This window comes from Ambystoma mexicanum, chromosome 3q, assembly GCF_040938575.1.
Source record: "Ambystoma mexicanum isolate Mex_15411 chromosome 3q, UKY_AmexF1_1, whole genome shotgun sequence".
NCBI lineage: Eukaryota > Metazoa > Chordata > Amphibia > Caudata > Ambystomatidae > Ambystoma > Ambystoma mexicanum.
This window is the reverse complement of record NC_090926.1, coordinates 252,187,423-252,206,861: the sequence shown is the minus strand read 5'-3', so window position 1 is coordinate 252,206,861 and position 19,439 is coordinate 252,187,423. Positions and strand designations below refer to the sequence as shown.

General features: G+C 47.9%; 1 protein-coding gene across 4 annotated transcripts in view; it reads right to left on the bottom strand.

Moving 5' to 3' along the window:
• Positions 1-19,439, bottom strand: part of BAZ2A (bromodomain adjacent to zinc finger domain 2A) — a 2,136,751-nt gene that overhangs the window by 2,055,725 nt on the left and 61,587 nt on the right. For all 4 annotated transcript variants that reach the window (XM_069653682.1, XM_069653683.1, XM_069653685.1 and 1 more), the window contains one exon: positions 3,377-3,499. In XM_069653682.1, coding sequence (XP_069509783.1) covers positions 3,377-3,499 — 123 coding nt within the window. The remainder of the gene's footprint in view (positions 1-3,376; positions 3,500-19,439) is intronic.

Sequence of the window (19,439 nt, the reverse complement as noted above, 5' to 3'; positions counted from 1 at the left end):
TTAATGCGCAGATGGTGAAGAGAAGGAGCCCTACTCCTAGTCCTGGATGCCGAAAAGGCTTTTGATCGGGTTAGGAGGTGGAGGAGGAGGGGGGATGGGTTGGATTCCAGACTTGAAAAACTATTACAGAACGGCCCTACTCCGTATACTGGTTGATCACCTGGACCCTGAGTCCAGAAAGCAGTGGGTTCACATGGATAATGCAATATTGGCCCCAATCTCGTTGGGGGAGTGGTTATGGGTTCCCCAATCCCAGATTCCAAGGACAGTGGTTCTGCGTCCGGTCGTGGCAGTCCTGTGGTCTCTCTGGAGGGAGGGTAATGATACTCGGTGGCTCTCCACATGGCCGTCGCTCCTAAGCTGTATATGTTCCCCCTCCCCTGAGAGATGGAATGGCAGAGCCACTACAGTCTCAACCCTGGTATGAGGGGGGATTGAGTAGGGAGTGTCAAATGTGGATAGAGGGAACCTTTGTCACCTTGGACAAGTTGGAGGAGTGCCTACATATTGGCAAGGGGTCCGTGTTCCAGTACCTCCAACTAAAAGGTTTGTTGGCGGACCGCAAATGGGGGATAACCTGCGCTGAGGTCTCACAGACTTTTGAACAGCTGTTGCTTGACTAAGTAGGATCTAGAGGGCTTATAGCAGGACTGTATAAAGCCACCCTGTTAGCAGAGCATACTGATAAATGCTGACTGTGGTTAGCGACTACTGCCACATGTGGTGGGTGTGCCCTTGAGTACAGCAATACTGGGCGGACGTCCTTTCCTGGATCAAAGGGATCAACAGTGTACCCAGAGAGGTTTTGCCATGGATGCTGCTGTTCGAGGTGAGGGCTGGGGGGATATGGAGGAGGTGGGGCAAATGGTGCGAGTTGTGTTGGTGGCTGCTGGAAGTTGCCCGACTCAATTTTGGAAGAGGAAAAGTTTGCCCATGGAAAGGGACCGGGTGGCTAAAGTTTGTGCTGTATAGGACACAGAGTTTCTCTTGCACCTCTTGGAGGAGTCAAGGTAGAACACTGAAGACTTGTGGCTACCCTTCTTTGAGAAATATGGTCGATAAATTGCCCTGAATGCAGTGGTCTTCAAGTGAAATGAGTGGTTTCCTGCAATACAATGTGCCTAGATTTAATTGAAACAGCTGCAAGGGGGTGGGGGAGGAGCTGTTGGTATAGTTACAAGGTTGTTCAGTCACATTGACAATGTAGAATACGGTTTGTATTTCCTTGTTGAAAAATGGCAATAAAGCTCAATTTAGAAAAAAATAATCACACTCTAGGTCCACACCAACAAGAAAGCCAGTAAGACCATGTGCAGTAGGTTGCACCATCAAATAACCGTACGGGGTTAGTGCATCAAAAATAAATATTTCCTGGAGCATAATTAGATCAAAGTTCTTTATTTTTATTTGTATGAGTGCTTTAAAAATACATTGGTGTCTTGGTTCTTAATTTGGGAAGAAATGGGCAAAGCTGATTTCCACTTCAGTCTACAGAGAGCAGAATTCCAGACGTCATGGTTTAGGGCAGAATGTTTAATTTGTGCACTGCTCGAGTTAAACACATGAGGAAGAATTTGCATGCTATTAATTATTTTAAAGCACAAAATGAAATCGTTTCTCAATGCCTTTTATTAAACTGCTTAAAGTATTTTTCTGCAACTCATTAGGAATTGCACATTAGCAAACAGAATCTACATTGATTATATGGATCAGCAAATGGAACAACTCTTACATTAGATTAAGCAAGAGGCCAGTCAATAAAGGATATAACAGTGTGGCCATGTATTGTAAGCAATACAAATAACCTCTATATTAAGTAAAAAGGATACTGCAAGTTACAGAGCAGTTCAGTGACCAAATAGAAGAACGAAGACGAACAATATGGGTTTCTTTATCCTATGTATAGCTACTTTTGGAAGACTCAACACTGGGCTATATCAAGGTATGGCACAGGGACCTGGTGAGGACAAATGAGAAAGCATGTAGCACCGAAAGGCACCGCGGCAAGCGGCCTTGCTCATTTTCCAGAATTCAAAGTAGATGTACAAAATGAATATACATTGGTACATCACCCAAGACCAAGCCAATACTTGCAAAACAAGTTGGGCCTATGTGAAGTTTATGTGGAGCGGCAGGCACCTACTTGCAAATATGGCAGTCGGATAGTTGGCATTTTTGTTACAAAAGCCCATGCAAACTTAGTTGGTTATTCTAACAAGTGGGATTACTAACAGCGTTGAAAAGGACACCCCTCTTCTCAAATGTCACATAACAAGGGCTTTACATGCCCTACCAGATTGAAACGACTTGGACTGCTGTGAATCAGAACAATGGTCTGTTCGCATACATTATTTGCTGGATATTAAAACAAGGGGAATGTAAGGCAGACTGTTAACCTCACATGTCTGAAGCTTTGTTAAAGCCTGCATATTGGCATTGCCTCGTACTTCTTTACATTCAATAAAATTATAATGAAGCATATAAAAGATTGAAATACAGTGAATAAAAACTGCCGAAAGATTTTATGATTAAGTAATACATAACAATGCATAATAAAAACGTATGACAGCTCAGTGAAGAAACCTTTTATGAAAAGAAACGTTAAACTCTCAACACAAAACTAAACCCCAAAAATGTACTAGTTATTGTTTCCAGATAAACCATAACTGCCACCGTGTAGCAATGCTCATGATGCCACTGATAAACAACAATGGTTATACACTCTACAATACTTTTTTTTTTTTAAAGCAGTAAGCAAGCAATACACTGACATATGCGGAAACCTTTGTTTAGAGGCGGTTTATATACATGTGTACTTGACACATTAACAATTTTAACACTGTTCCTAGTGATCATTAGTTGGTCCAGGTGATCAAATGTTGAACCGTGTCACAAAGTTAGGTCATGCCAGCTGCATAAAATTATTCAAATATGCCATATGGGTACTGCCTAAGGGATGCATCGAAACAGCATTGGGTATTGGCATATGTGCATGATAGATGCGTAGTGTGCTCCGAGTACTTTCTCAAGATTACATGCATAGCGTTTTTTTTCAGTTTACTTTGCCACAGGGAAATGTGTCCCTTCTATTATATCCAATTCCTTGCACATTTAATAATTGTGAACGTAATATCGTCAGGCTACATACAACAGTAAATTGTCCCTTAATTGTTTGTTACAGAGTTTCTACTCATCCAGAATGTACTATGTGATGTCATATGCGAGGACAAGAGAAAAGCAGTGCTCTGGGTGAGTTATAGCTCATATATATACACACACACACACACACACACACACACACACACACACACACACACAAATCAAATCTTCACTGCTCCCACCCCACCATCCATATTTACACAAACCCAGAGCTCACCTTTCCCTTGTTGGGTGAAGGTCGGCGTAGACCGGTTGGTGTAGAGGTTATCAGATTTCAGGCTCAAAGTGTTGCTTGCAGGGGGAACGGCAGTGTAGTTGGAATGGTCATTGGTTTCCATTTCTGTGGAAAAAGGAGATATTTGTTAAGATGGTTTCTCTTAGCACAGAGTACAGAGGATGAGATTAAAAGGACCAACGGCTTCCTTTAATGTCCATGATCCCTCACCATTTAATATCCTGGCCAAGGTTTATAGGGGTTGTAGTTCAAAACATCACAAGAGCCAAAGGTTCTCCTAGCTGAGCAGTTAATGCCATAGACTGACTAGGAAGGAAGCAGTTCAGGATACTGGGCAAGAAACACTTAAAGGAGGGAATTCCGACACATGAATGTTGATAAGAGAATACGTTATCATATGTGAATGAAATCAAAAGCATGTGTGGGTTACAGATAAGCAACATGTTAAAAGTTCTTACAGAGTTCGGGCAATGTTCAGAATCAAACAGGTGCTTTGAATACCAAGATTGGTTGGTAATACCCCCAGGACGACTTTGGAAACTGTATATGCTCATTTGGGAGTTCGTCTCTTGTAGACATCAATGGGAAAAACAGAGCTGCTTCCGGCAGCATGAAAGGGATACTATTACGGATGTTGCAGCACCCTCGGAATTTGTTAAAAGCCGAATGTAAAGTAAATGTTCCAATTAAGCTATTTTCAGAGGGAATCGAAATGCAGAGGGCACTCCCGGTCTGACGCCTTCAGAAATGTTGGGATGCGAACTGTCAATTCTTAATTGCGCACAAGGTTTTAAGTCAATTGGGGCAGTTCAGGGTCTCCACAGTGATGCAGCAATGGTTTTTGTTAACGAAGATGATACGCAGGAAGGCTGGTGTGTCAGAGCCACTGGAGAAGGAATTGGTCCAGAGAGCAGACAAACTGCTCATGCTGATGAACAGTGTAGTTGTCCAATGTCTTGGTTATGGTTAGCAGAAGATGGCATCAAGAGTCTGGCTGTTGCAGTTCAGGTAGGCCCATATGCTTTCTATTGCCCAACAGTTGTTTCAAAGATCTTTCGTTGCTTCTTTCATACCACAGGCCACAAGCAGTCTTGCAACGCTTATTTTAAGCCTTAAACAGTGAACCTCTAGTCTACAGCAACACTGGGAAACCTAAAGGCTCTGAACGGCATATCCCAGAGCTGCATCCATGATGTGGCCTGAACAGAGGAAGTTGTTAAACTAGTCAGAAAAAAGATTGCAAGGTCCTCTCAGAAGAGGTGCCGTTTAAGAAGTGTACCCTCTCTCACAACACTGATGTTACATCAGTAGAGATTGCATTTGCAATCCAGTAAGTATAGTATATTAAAAATAGATTTCAATCCAGAAACAAAATGTGCAAAAACGATCCAATCAAAAAAAAAAAACAAAAAGGGAGAATGGTTAGGAAGAGAATGACAATGCTGTGGCAAAGGGCTAATAGGTGGACGTGGGCCAAGAAGAGGGGAAGAAACAGGGTTTAACCTACGTAAGGGGACTTGTGTGGGAATTTCATAACCGGAAGGAGGACGTAGAAGCACCCAAATTGCATCCTGGCGTGGCTCAACCAGATTATATCCTGGTTACATCCATGGACAGATCACCTCAACCAAGGTTCTCATTAGCTGGCAAGGCATTGGCCAAACTTGAGAGCTGGATAATTGTAATCTGGTTGATGCATGAGGTATAAACGCCCACAAGAGGAATTTCACATATTAGTTTAACTCCCACAAGTCCTGCTCTAGGATAGATCAGTTATTCATGACAGCAGGAATATTAAGATGGTCTAAAAAGGAGTACATTTTGGTACAGCCATTATCGGAAAGTTCCCCAGTGAAAGCAGAAATAGACATAAGAAATGTTATTGTACTTCAGGGAGGGTGTGGAATAAAAAAAAGACAATTCTGAAGTACTTGGCAGCCAGACAGAACCTAAAGATTAAGAGATTACCTGGAACTCAACTTGAACGACAAGGCCCGGGGAAATCACAGGGACACCCTTTAATCAGTAGCAGTGGGGAAATCATTTATAAGCCTGAAACAGGTCGGGGGAACGACTGAAATTGCTAATAAAATCTACTGTCCAAGGGGCAAAACATTCAGGAAATCGTTTTGTCATTTAAGCTAACGTACTTGTCACCCGTTGCTAGGTCACATTTTGTAAAAACAAAAACATGATGTGGCTGCTGTGATGAATCCTGAGCAGTCATCACTGAACCCCAGCCTAGAATCTCCTCCCATGTGGCCAGGAGAAGGCAGCCGCTACCTGATCCTACCCCTGGGGGTGGCATCATGAGGGAGGATTAAATGGGAGGAGATGGCTTTTAAGGGGAAGTGGCAACTCCCTTGGGAGGGACGCAGTGTTTGTCTTCGGAGAATGAGAATGCTATAATTGCCAAATATCGAATGGGATGCTGTCACTGTACACTGTACACATACTTCCCATGAGACAGCCCAAAGAACTTTCTATGCAGTCACCTAGACAGAATACGTTTTATACTTCGGGAACACATTAATCAAATGTGACATCCTTTAATTATCATGATTCAGTCCTAGGTAGAAGTCTTAACCCCAATGTTAAATCGCATATCATTCACATAACATCTAACTCTGATAACATTCAGTCCACAAATCAATTAGAACTAAATAGATATGAAAGAACCAAAACCACCAAGGGCTGTAAGATCTATAATGCCTGTGGTACAAGGAAAAGGGACAACGTTCATGAGGATCAAAAAGGTGCTATCAAAGCACCTAAGTGGGACATTTAAATGTGGGATCGAGCCACTGCTGGGGGACTGAAGGAGTTGCAGTAGCAGTCAGAAGAGAGGCTGCAGTGGTTGGCTGCAGTGGTTAGATCTGAAGCAGGAGTGCAAATGCCAGCAGAAGTAGGAAGAGAAGACGAGTGGTTTTGCAGAGTAGGCGCAGCCAGAAGCAGAGTCTGAGAGAAGCCCAGCTGTGCGGGAGACATGCTCCCGACCTGACGCAAGTTGCTCGTAGGTGCTGAAGGACCCGACTGATCCAGTGGAGACCCACGTGCAGGTGGTGGCAGGTACAGCAGAGCCCTCAACAGGATTGCCAGACCATAGAGGGTCTGCCGCAGCAGCAAGGAATAACGCAGAGACGACGAAAGAAGCCCGCGAGTTGGCCTAATGGCAAAGGTAACCCTGGGTCACTCCAAGACAAACATTTAATAATATCAGACAATTTTGAATACTGAGCAAGTACAATAAAAGGGCAACAAGGGCACAATTACACGATACCAGTTTGAGTAAACCTGTAACCCATATAACAAACAGTCAAGAAACTTTATAAAGACAGGCAACCACTGTTCAGCCCTTCTCACATGGGATACTACGGACATGGAGAACCTTGGAACAAATATTTCCACTAATCGAAGAGACCCATTGTAGTTTTAGGGTTTTTTTTCCTTCCTGGTAGGAAAGGGTCCAGTTGCTTTGATGAAATGTGGTTGTGACAAAAAAGTGTTGTGGAAAGAAACGGTTAACTTTATTATCCTGACAAACGGTTGCATCATAAAAGACATTTGCTGTGCAGTCCTGACAAAATAATTCCACTATAAGAATAACTGATATTCATATGCCTGCTTTACATCCTGGGAAGGATACTTTTTTTAAAAATTAGTTTATTCAAACAAACAATACAAACCAAACTTGCAGTGCATATGGTAACACTTCAATTATACAACGCTTAATTGTGTTCACTGCTTCCTGTATCCCACCCCCCCATTTGGAGCCTACCTCTACTCACATTCTGTTCCTGCATGTTGTGATGGGGTATCCCTTTCCATGGGTTCCGTTGGTCTCGCATTGACCCAAATAACTCCGCTATAAATAATTTCCAGGCCATCAGGGTCTCTGTATCCTCCTCTCCCCCAGCACTGCTCGATTCTTGCCATACCATGGTTTCTGCCTCAGCCCATTTCTGCAAATCTTTCCACCATACCTCCAGTCGTGGTCTGTGGCATGTCTTCCACCCCATAGCAATTCTCCTCTTTGCAAGCGCATATGGCAGGTCCTTTAGTTTGCTCACATGCTTGAGTTTTCGTGGTCTAGGGAACCCCCTTAACAAGCAGGCCCACACTGTATCAACCACAATCTTAATACCTCTTTGTGTGTGCCACTTTGCTCCAAAAGCGCTCGATGACCTGGCATGACCAAAACATATGCAACATACCAGCATTCTCTTCATCAAATATGGGGCATGCTTGCCGTCCTACATTTTTAAACCTAGCTCTTCTCCTGGGCGTCATATAAGCCCTATGCGCAATATGCAGTTGCATCTGATTTAGTCTTGCGTTCCTCGACACCTTCTTATGATACCCTTGGGCTCATTCCCACATCCCATCATCCATCAGGGCTCCCACTTCCACCTCCCAGTCTTGTCTCAGTTGTACTACCTCCTTTCCTACTTTGGACATCATCTCGTATATTCTGGATATCTCGTGTCCCCCCTCTGCTATGTCATATATTGTTTCTATAGTAACATCTGGTTCTTCCCCCAGTACTACTTCGGGCCATGTCCTCCTAATTCTCTGCACCATTCTAGGATACGTGATATACTGGCCTGTATGTAACCCGGTTTCCTCCCCCAACACCTCAAAGCCTGTATAGTGCTATCCCAACCGGTTCCCAGTGGTTTCTGATTATCATCCTTAGTTGCTTTTCTTCACCTGCCAGTGCTACTAGTGGTACCTGTGGGAACACCGGGTTGGGTTCGCCATCATCTGGCATGCCCTGCGCCATATCTTCCATCCAAGTACCATCATCTTTGGGCACCCTTCCAGTTCCGCCTTGGGCAGCCACATGATCTCTCTTAAACAAAATGGGGCACAATCTTGTCTAAACAGCCTGGACTCAGAGGTCACCTCCTCCGAGAGCCATTTGGCCACATATTGCAGCTGGCTTGCTATATAATAAACTTCATAATTAGGCAGTTTTATACCCCCTCTCACATAGAAATTCTGTAGCTTCCAGGGGGCCACTCTATTTCGTGTGCCATGCCAAAGAAAATCCCTGCACATACTGTCCAACCTAATGAAGAACTTCACTGGTATCAAGTGCGGTATATTCCCAAAGTAGTGCTGGAGCTTAGGTAAGACCACCATCTTTAACATTTCCCCATATCCCATCATTGCTAAAAGGCAGCTTCACCCAGAACCTCATGCAATTTTCTTAATGGCTACCTCTGTATTGTACTTATGCTCCTCTTCCACCGTGTGGTATATCTCTATCCCTAAGTATCGAAATGTGCTAACCTCCCATGGTATCTTTAACACCAATAGCTGTTTCAATGGGATCCCTTTATATCCACCCAATGGGAACATACTAGACTGCTGAGGGTTCACCGCTATACCAGACAGCCCTGCATATCTTTCCATCACTTCCAAAATGTATTGGAGGTTTTCCTCCGGGTGTCGCAAATACAACATGTCATCCGCATATAGGGAGATTAGATGTCGTTCCCCTCCCACAGCAATGCCTATCGTATCATATTGTTGCCTCAAGTATTTCGCTAGGGGTTCCAAGGCCAATATATAGAGCATATGGGACCATGGACATTCTTGTCTGGTACCCCTACAGAGTTGCCATCTTTCAGATATCACTGCTCCTGTTTTAACTCTGGCCAGCGGTTCACTATATGACATTTTCGCCCACTGTAGATATCCAGGCCCCATTCCATAGCCAGCTACAGCCGCCAACACTGCGTCCAGTGACAATTGCCAATTCACCTTCGTTCTCGTTCCCATGCTCAATAACTCAATGGAGGCGTCTGAGATTATTGGATATGTTTCTATTCGGGACATAGCCCGTCTGGTCAGGATGTATTCATTTGCCAATAACCCTCCTCAGTCTGTTTGCCAACACGGCCTTCAGTATTTTGCTGTCTTGATTTAACATTGATAGGGGTCTATATGAACCGCAGCTATGTCCAGCCTTATTAGGTTTGGGAAGCAGTATTATAAATCGCTTCTCTAAGGGACTCTGGCAGTCTGCCCAGTTCATATGCCTCATTCAACATGTCTAAAAGCGGGTGGAGAACCTCTCCTTTAAATATCTTATAGAATTTGCTTGGGAGTCCATCCACCCCCGGAGTCTTGCTAGTGGGCAACTGTCTCACCACCTCTTCTAAAGTAATCGATGCATCTAGCTCCTCTCTTTCCTCAGCACTGATCTGTGGCAGTCCTATATCTTCCAGTGTGTCTACTATCGACGTGTAATTACTCTCCCCATCATCTCCATATAGTAGCCTATAATAGTCTGCAAACTCCTGGTTAACTCCCTCTTGGGTATCAACTACACTTCCATCTTCCCTTGTTATTGTTCCAATCGTGGGTCTGGGGGTTTCATTTTTGTATAACAATGCCAATATCCTTCCTGGTTTATCCCCTCCCGCATGCTGTCTGTCTATATATTTTTTATAGTTAAGGTTACACAGCCTTTCCCAGTGCACGGCACATTTCTGCTGCAGCCTGAGTATCAGGTCAGTATCTTCATGGGTATTTTCTCCCTTCAATGCCCTTTCCAGTTCTCCCTCCGTTTCCCGTAGATCAGCCAGGATCCCTCCTTGTAATCCTTTGGATTTTGCTATGGCTACCCCTCTCCTCACAACTTTAAAGGCTTCCCACAACGTGCCCGCTGAGTTCACACTGCCAGTATTCGTCTCAAAGTAGTAACAATCTCCTCCCTCAAATCCTCTCTAAACATGGGGTGTTTCAGCGCCTCTGCTCTGAGGCGCCATATCGGAATCCTCGTTCTCGGGGTCGGTATTGCCATCCGAGAATCAGAGGCAAGTGGTCTGAGAGGACACTTGCTTTATATTCTGCTTGCGTGATCTCCGTCATCACCTCTTGTGTGACAAAAACATAGTCCAACCTTGTATGTAATTGCTGCGGGGCGGAATAATGTGAATATTGCCTCTCTTGGGGTTGACGTGCCCTCCACACATCTCCGAACCCAAAGTCTTTCAGCAGTGTCTGCAGCGCTTTAGCGGCTGGGGCAGGTCTATCCATTTTCCCCATCTGATCAAACTTATGGTTCAGTACGCAATTAAAGTCTCCTCCCCAAATCACTGCACTCCCCACACACATGCTAAGGTTGTTACACAGGGTTCTAAAATATGCCGTGTTTTGATTCTGGGCATACGTATTTACAATGCCGGTCTTCCTATTTTCCACCAATCCCCTCATTATGACCATCCTCCCGTCCGTCTCAACTGTTGTCTGTAACAGCTGAAACGGGACAAGTGGCGCCACCCAGATAATCACTCCCCTAGCATAAGCCGAATATGCTGAGCTCACCACGGTCCCCTTCCATTTATTCCTGATCATCTCCATCTTATCTTGCGTCAGGTGCGTCTCTTGCAGCAAGGCTATGTCGTAGGTAAAGCATAACCTTGTTCCTCTTTAGGTAGATATTGAGCCCCCTGACATTCCAAGTAATTATTTTAAGATCCCCCATCACTTGTTAGAGTCCCACTCCTCCCCCCACCTATGCAGTACAAATCCAATTGTATTTCCCCATCTATATAGGCTTGTTTCCCCAACTAAAACTTCCCTCAACTAAAAACACAACAAACACCCCAACCTCCCTCCCTCCTTCCCTCCCACCTCCCTTCCCGGTCCCAACAACACCCTCCCCAACTGTTGCCCAGCTCCATCCCTGGATCTCAGACACCCCCGCATCTAGCCCTTTCTGGCTATAGCCCGTACTTGCGGCTCAGCAGGGTGAAGTCGCCCTATTGGCTGTCTTACTACCAACTCCTGGGGGTAGGTTGCCTTCCTCCTGATGCTCCTGTTTACTTCAGGTTCACTACGCCTAATTCCACCCAGTATACCTATGCATTTTATTCTCTATATTCCAGTCCAGCAGGGTCAGTAAGTCCAAAAATATCATAATACAATTCAAATGTTCCACAGTCTCTTACTGGGACCAACCCCCCCCTTATCCCCTCTGTATTCATGATACATCCCCATCACTTATCGTGCTCCTCATGATCCTGCTCCCCATCTCGCTCCGGACAGCCCTGCAAATCCAGCAACGCTGCCGCTTCCTCAGGGGTATTTAAGCAAGACTTTTAGCTTTGCAGGGAACAAAAGCATGTACTTGATCCCAGCCGTGCGCAGTCTCCTCTTGACCGCCACATAGCTGTATCGCTGTCTCTGCACCAACATGTGTAATCAGGATACGCTGTGATGTTGGTAGATGCCCTTTCTATCGTTCCACCTTTACGAAAGTACTCCAAGATCTTCTCTCTATCTTTATAGTTCAGGATCTTTGCAATTATCGCCCGAGGAGGAGCCCCCAGGCCGTGGTCTCCTCATCGGGGCCCGATGTGCTTGTTCAACTGTAAACCCTTGTGAGAGCTTGTCTGCCCCCATCTATTGCAGGATCATATTCTCCACATAGTCCGTGGGGTCCTGGCCTTCCTCTCCCTCCGGCAGGCCGACCACGCAGATGTTGTTTTGTCTTGCCCTTCCTTCCACTTCTTCTGCTCGGTTCTCAAGATTAGCCACCTGTTGCTTTAGTAGGTGTACCTCCTTTGCGTTATTCGTGCTGGTATCTGTGTTGGTTTTCACCGCACTCTCCAGACCACTCATTCTTTCTGCCAGCGCTCTGACATCCTGGAGCAGCAGGGTGACTTCTATTCCCACCGCATCTATTTTGTTCTCCAAGGCCGTTCGGAGGTCCGCCATTGCCGTCCCCCATGTGGTTCTCAGCTCTGTTATAGCTGCTAGGACCATTAGATTTTCTCCTTCTGGGGTACCTTCCGCGGAAGCCGCCGCTGCGCTTTGTGCCAGAGCAGTGGGAGTCCATTGCCCCTTGGCAAAGACCTCCATTGTGGGTTGCTTACTCTTGGCCTTAGGTCCTTTCACCGACATCATGCAACCCTCCTTGTGTCTCCAGTTCCAGCCTCTCCGTACCGTGCAAGTTCTGTTTCCCGGTATTTCTGTGACGCCACCAGGTCAGTACAGGCCCGGGAGCGTCGTACTCAGAGGGCTGCAGTATATGGTAGCGTGCGCTGTATTCCGTTTCGAGTGGGTTGTGTCCTCCCACGTACCTTCTCTGACTGTTGTATTCAATGCCCCATTCGCTTGTTCCCTAGGGCCCCTAGGTTCACCTTCTTCGCCACTCCCACTGCACCTCAGGCTTATGTGGCGCTTGATGTTAAGGTCACCTCAGTGAGGCCCTTTCTGCAGTGTCGGCCTGCCGCCTTTCGTCTTATCGTGCCATCAGCCAGCAACTGTCCAGGATAAACTGGATTATTATTCACTCCATTTACTAGAATGCCAGTGTTCCCCACTGCTTATATTGCACAGCAGCGTGCTAGTGCGGGTCCAGCTTCATTGCGTAGGTCCCATCAACTCTCGGGGGTGGCAATATCAGATTAGCTCCCTGGGCACATGTCCCCCAGCAACATAGAAGAGCACTCCATCCCTTACTGTAGCAGCTTCCAATGCCCTTTGAGCACCAGTATAGCACTTCGTTGTGAGGAGCTCTTATTCCTTCGGGTATAATGGCAGGGCAGCGTTATGGTTGGTGTCTTATTTTGGCTTCCCCGCACCACTGTAGTCAAAAAATGTATCTTGTAAGCCTTGCTGGCTCCTCGCACAGCGCGGCTCGCTCACCGTTATTTATTCAAAGTGACAGTGGTTCTTTCCATCAGCTCTGCACGCGCTGCTACATCTGCGGCCGCTCGGAACGTTCAATTTGCGTCCGAAGCCTCGCCGTTGTTCCCAAGATGGCTACTGTATCCTCTTTGCAGCTCGTTCCGCCGCTCACAGTTCCTTGCTCCGTCCAACTTGCAATAGAACACTATATCCTATCAGCAAATGCCGCCCATAGCATAAGGAGCGGACATATGCTGTCAGCAGGGAGCCACGTGAACACTGGATGCCGGTCCCCAGTGTTCCATTCATGCGGCTATTGAATCCGCAATACAGATCTCTTCACCGGTCCGAACTCCGCAACAACGCCTCAGTGTTCTTGTGAGCGACCGCTGCTCTTGATGTCAGGAGCGAAGCGTATGAACGACAGAGCGTTGCGCGACCTCCAAAGGCCAGCCTCCTTCCTTTCACTCCGCCACTCGGCTCTGTTGAATTGTTCTTGCTGCCGCGGCTGCGATCCCTTTGTTGTACGCCATCTTGGCTAGTTTGTTTCCATATGGCCACATTCTTGAAAGTCGATTTTCTTTCTGATGCTTCACTGAATTCGCTTGCTTTTTGTAGTCGTTGCAGGGCACCTATTCAGATGCCTTTGCTTTCATTCCTAAGGCGCATGAGTCATTTTTCCAGCACAGTTTTCTGGATCAATGTCGTATCCGCAGGAGCTGCTTCGCAAGGCACGTCCTACACCATGGCTAGATAGCCACGCCTCTGCTGGGAAGGATACTTTGTGGAGGAAACAATTGCTTTGATTTCTGAATTAGTGGTTTGTGAAAGAGACATTTATTTTAACAAGTGGAAGGACACATTGGACTGAACAGACATGTTTGTTTATTGACTTTGTATGGCGTGCCAAACCCAAAGGTAACTGGGCGCTACAGAACAGGAAAACTGTTGAACTGAATAGAACTTTGTTGATTCAGAACTTTCAAGGGTTTTCCTGAATTGATCCAGGGGAAGGGAACGAAACCCTGGTCACAAGGACTACTTTGTAAGAACTAGAAGTATGAACTTTTGCATTATTTTGTTGAACTGAAAACTACGTTTACCTTGTACACTTGGTTATATATTTATGGAGACAAGGTCATCTTTCTTTAGCTTGCTAGGTAGGAACATTCTTGTTAGGGTAGGGACAGATAGGCTTTTATCTCACCCCTCTTTACTTTTAAAAACAACATTGAGAAAACTACAACTTTGTGTCCACCTCGCATTTCTGACCCCTCACACTGCCTGCTGCACAACTATTTGAGGGTACAGGTTTACTGCTTGTTTCTGTGAAACATGAACAAAGGGGCACAGTAAAGCCAGACAGAAATTGCTAGCGAGGAGGCGGGGGGCTGTTGAGCAGCCGAGGAAAATGGCTGCCTAGCCGGAGAGCTCCGCTCCTGCCCACCAGTATCTGCTGAATATCGGCGCTAATCCTTCAGGATATTGCACCAATACTACCATGATTCTTGTTCGGACACGCTTTCCCTTGTGTGGTCGAAGTTTGAAGGGATTTCGCTGCTTGGAACCGGCATTGCCAACAACTGGGCCTGCATCGCTGCGCGGCCTCCTTGCCGTGGCTGCACGTGCCGGGTGGCGCCGCCTTTCCCGATCCTCGAGTATCACCGGCTGTGGGCTCCCTGTGGCGGCTCCTTGCCGGAACGATCCGCTCCCCTGCCAGGCCCTGTGGAGCGGGATTCTTCGCCGCCTGTCGGCCGAGGCGGGCTGGAGGAGAGGCCCCCTGCGCCTACGCATAGAAGCGGCCCCCTCCGGTCGGTGAGGCGGGACCGCTCACGCTGCACTACGTGCTGCTTCTGAGACGCTGCATGAGAAGTGGCTCTTCCCCCAGCAACAGCTACTGCTTCTGCCGGTGGCGGTCGCCGGACGCGGCCGCTGCCCACCCGCCTACCCCAGCGGCCCTCTGCTGAAGCGGACCCTCAGCCCCCACCGAGATCCTGCCAACACGGCCCCTGGGCTGGGAGCCGCTGGGCCGCTGCGTGACTCTGTGGTCTGACGATCGCGGCACCTGCCTCTGGCCGGCTGCGGCCCCCGCCCTTCATTGGCCCCGAATCTGGGCCTGGCTCCAGCGTGCGAAGCGCGGCCTCCTCGGTAAACATACGGGCCCAGCCGCCCTGGAGGCTGCAAGGTGGGTGTAGTGATCTAAACTTCGCCCCTCCACCCAAGGGGGGGCCCTTGACCTACCCGCTACCCACTCCCCATTTGGAGGAACGACTCCACGGAAGCTTCCCTGCTCCCCCCGGAATCTCTCCGCCCCGGACACGCTGTACCCCCATGCTGCAGCCACTGGAGCCTGGGGTTCACCTCCCCTTGGCCACCATTTACGTTTGGGAAGAATAGCATCCAGCCTGGCCTCGTCCCATGAGGCTCCAAATATCCATGTGCCGTGCTTCGCCTGATTGGAAACTGCGACGTTGTGGGGGCCACCGCCGGGCGATTTCCCCACTCTAGAAAAGGGCACACCAGCGGGTGTACGGCCCCACTCCTGTCTCCCTAACACCTCATTGTCCTGTACACCCAAGCATATCTCGAAGAGACTTTGCTTGCACAGGGCTCGCTGAACCCAGCGTCCTGCGCTCCCCTGGCTCCTCTTCTCCTGCGGCGGCTCCGCCTTCGCTGCCGCACTGCATGCGGACCTCCCCCGCTCTGCCTGGTCAATACTAATCCTACTGAGCTGGAGCTACTTACGGGCTGCGCCTTTGTCCGGCCCTCGGAGACATACTCTCTGGCCATCATTAACCCTGGTGAATCAGTCGCTGTTCCTGCCACAGCAATGCCCAGCAAGACTAAAGTAGGTGCTATGGACAGATTTGCCAGGGTGGCGCCTCTTACTGACCAGGCGTCCTCTTCTGCGACACATGACGATGGTGGGGCCCTGCCGGTCCACCCGCAACTAGACCTATCTGTGATGATGGAATCTATGGCGAAAAACTTTGCTGCCTTCCATGAAAAGTTGGACGACATCAATGCGAATGTAGCGTCCCTGAAAGCGAAAATCGACCAGCCTGGGGCCAGGATCACCGAGGCAGAGCAAAGAATAGGTACTAATGAAGACTGCTTCATGCCCTACAAAACACAGTCACAGAGCTCGCCCGAGACATGAAACAGGTCAAAGCTAAGTGTGATGACCTAGAATCGAGGTCCCCAAGAAATAACATTCACATAGTTGGGGTTCCCGAAGCTGCACTGAAGGGCCGCATGGAGCGGGCGGTCGAACAACTCATCAAAGACCTCCTTGACAACCCAGAGCTCTCGCCATTCTTCACAGTAGAAAGAGCACATCGCTCCCTGGCACCCAGACCTAAACCAGGAGACTTTCCCAGACCTATAATCACTAAACTGATGAGTTATAAGGACAGGGACCACATACTCCGCTTGGCCAGAGAGAAAGGGGAACTAAGGTTCAACTCAAACATCATCAGGATTTTCCCAGATTTTCCGGTGGGTGTGCAGATGGAGAGAGGCCAATTCGGGGGAGTGAAAAAGTTGTTACGGGACAGGAAAATCGAATACGCAATGCTTTTCCCTGCGTGGCTAAAATTCACCCACCGCAACAAACTCTACTTTTTTACGGTCCCTGATGAGGCTGTTAAGTTCATTGAGGCGCAGATCCCACTGGTGGACCCCCCGCAGGAACCGATGGATGACGACTAATGCCAGACGCATGGACTCCTCTTGTCAATCCCCATTAGCTGTGTTGAACTGGCCATTGACTCGCAGTGTGGCTAAAGGTCCCCCCTCATTGTCCCACTGCGAGGAGCCTCCCGTGGCCCTACACTAACATATTGGAAACACGGCTCCCTGGGGGGGGGCCTCTAGCTCGCCTGGTAACAATGCCACACATGGGGCCTGTACACTGTATGCCAAGCTCCGCCGTCATGTACTGGCTCACGGCAGTTCTGGCTAGGACCTTGATACCCTAGATTATGAGTATGGTCGCTTTGCAACCTTACTTCCATCAGCCGATCTTCAGATTTATGTTGTATTATCGAAACTTGTATTAATACATGTGGGCAGAACGGCAGCGGCAGCCCCCACTGCAGTTGCAATACCCTCCGACTCTAAATCCTTGTGTTTTAGCCACGGTTGGGCAATTTCTCAGGCGCTGCCAAGTTGGGGATGGCACGCAGTTGTTTAATTTAAGGGTGGGTATCTACACACTGCTAGTTTGTGCAGGGCGGTGAGGGAGGGGGGGTGAAGAAGTTGAGGTATGTTATATACAAAATGGCAGGAAAGTTGGGACCGGTTCTAAAGGGAGGCACTCTTATGCCACTGCAGCACACATGGCGTTCGTCAGAGACAGATCCTTTGCTAGGGATGTCCCGTGAGTTATCTATATGGCGATTAAAATGATGACATGGAATGTTCGGGGGCTGACGAATTTCACGAAGTCTCGTAGGATCGCGGCTTATGCACAAAGGCACAGGGTTAAGGTCCTCATATTGCAGGAGACACACGCTCTGAAACACTTAAACGTAGCACAGGCCTGGGGCCTCAACAGATACTATACCCAATACTCCACCCAAGCTAGGGGAGTTCTGACCCTCATCCACAAGTCGATAAACTTCATACTCCACACATCCCACATCGACACAGAAGGCAGATATGTGATTCTTCACTGCACTTTGGCTCACAAAGAAGGCTTGCTGGTCAACTCATACGCACCCAAAACGAACTCCCCACGAAGTGACCGCCATTCTTATGAGATATCTAGACGTCCCCGTCATATGGGGGATGGGGGGACATGAATTTGATTCTTCACAATGTCCTAGACAGAACAACGACCACTCGCAGAGCCACAACTGAAGCGGCCAAACGACTCCTCATACACATGGACTCCCTGAATCTACATGATATATGGAGAACGCTCCATCCCCATGAAAGGGACTACACTTTCTATTCAACGGTACATGACAGTTCCTCAAGAAGAGATCTGTTCCTCTTGTCTGGTAACCATGTGGGTAGGGTTTTAGATGTCAGGATCCTCGCATGCACGCTATCCGACCACTCCCCTGTGCTCCTACAGATCCAACTCGGCAAAACAATGTCGCCATGACCCGCCTGGCGCTTTAAATCTGCCGCCCTATCTGACATTGTCTTTAAAGCCGAGATCCTAGCGGACATAACCACATTCTTTCAAAATAACAGAGCGTCTGACACACCTGAAGGGATCAGATGGGAGGCATTTAAGGTTTACATCAGAGGGATGTGCATCTCTAGGGAAGCCGGTCCTGACATCTATACGGCAAGCCCTAAACAACTCTGAAACCAAGCTTAAAGCCCTAGAACAAGAGTACCTCTCTACACCGACCCCAGTAACCCTAGCTAAGAACAGAACTGGAACAGAGTCGCATGCCTTGAGTGAGGTGCGATATTATGCTTGCCCAGTTGCTGCCCGTAAATATGGGGAGGGAGACAGACCGGGTAGAACCCTGGCCAGGCTGGTGCGTGCAGAGGGTGGTAAGACCCGAATTGATAGCATTATAGACGAAAAAGGGTTAAGGTACTGGTCGGACCACTCTATTCTAGACACATTCGCCAGCTTTTATGCCCTTCTATATGGTCCCGAGCCTGAACACTCAGCCCAGGACTTGGATGACCTGATGGAAAGCATTCCTATGAACCTTATCTCCCAGGACACCAGGGAACGACTTGACACTCCGTTCACCTTGGATGAGATAGTCCAGGCGATTTCAGACCTTCCCAAAAAGCTCCTTTTTCCTTTTCCTGGCCCAGATGGGCTCACCTCCGAGTTCTATCAGGAGCACGTGGCCATACTAGCACCTGCTTTACACGGGGTCTGGGCCGAATCACTTCGATTAAGCATCCCCCCCTCCTTAAGAGAAGCCTTAATAATAGTCCTCCCCAAACCTGGAAAACCCCCAAACGAGTGCGGGTCTTACAGGCCCCTATCCCTTATTAGCACTGACATGAAAATCTTTGCCAAGATAATCGCAAACAGGTTTCTCCCATTCATGCCCCATATGGTCCATGGTGACCAAAGTGGATTTGTTCCCGGTCGATCCACAGCACTTAACATCCACCGCCTATTTAACATGATGTCCAGAATTGATCCGAACGCTGAAGCAGTTGTGGTAACACTAGAAGCACAAAAAGCTTTTGATATGGTCTCATGGCAATACCTATGGCCCGTGCTGGAGAAAATGGGAGTTGGCCCAAATATGATCTCCTATATAAAACTTCTATACACGGGTCCACTAGCCAGGGTGCTTGTAAACTCTGTTCCCTCCTCTCCTTTCACGCTACACCGAGGCACTCGACAGGGATGTCCATTTTCCTCCCCATCCTTTTTGCGCTCGCCATCGAACCCATGGCTGAT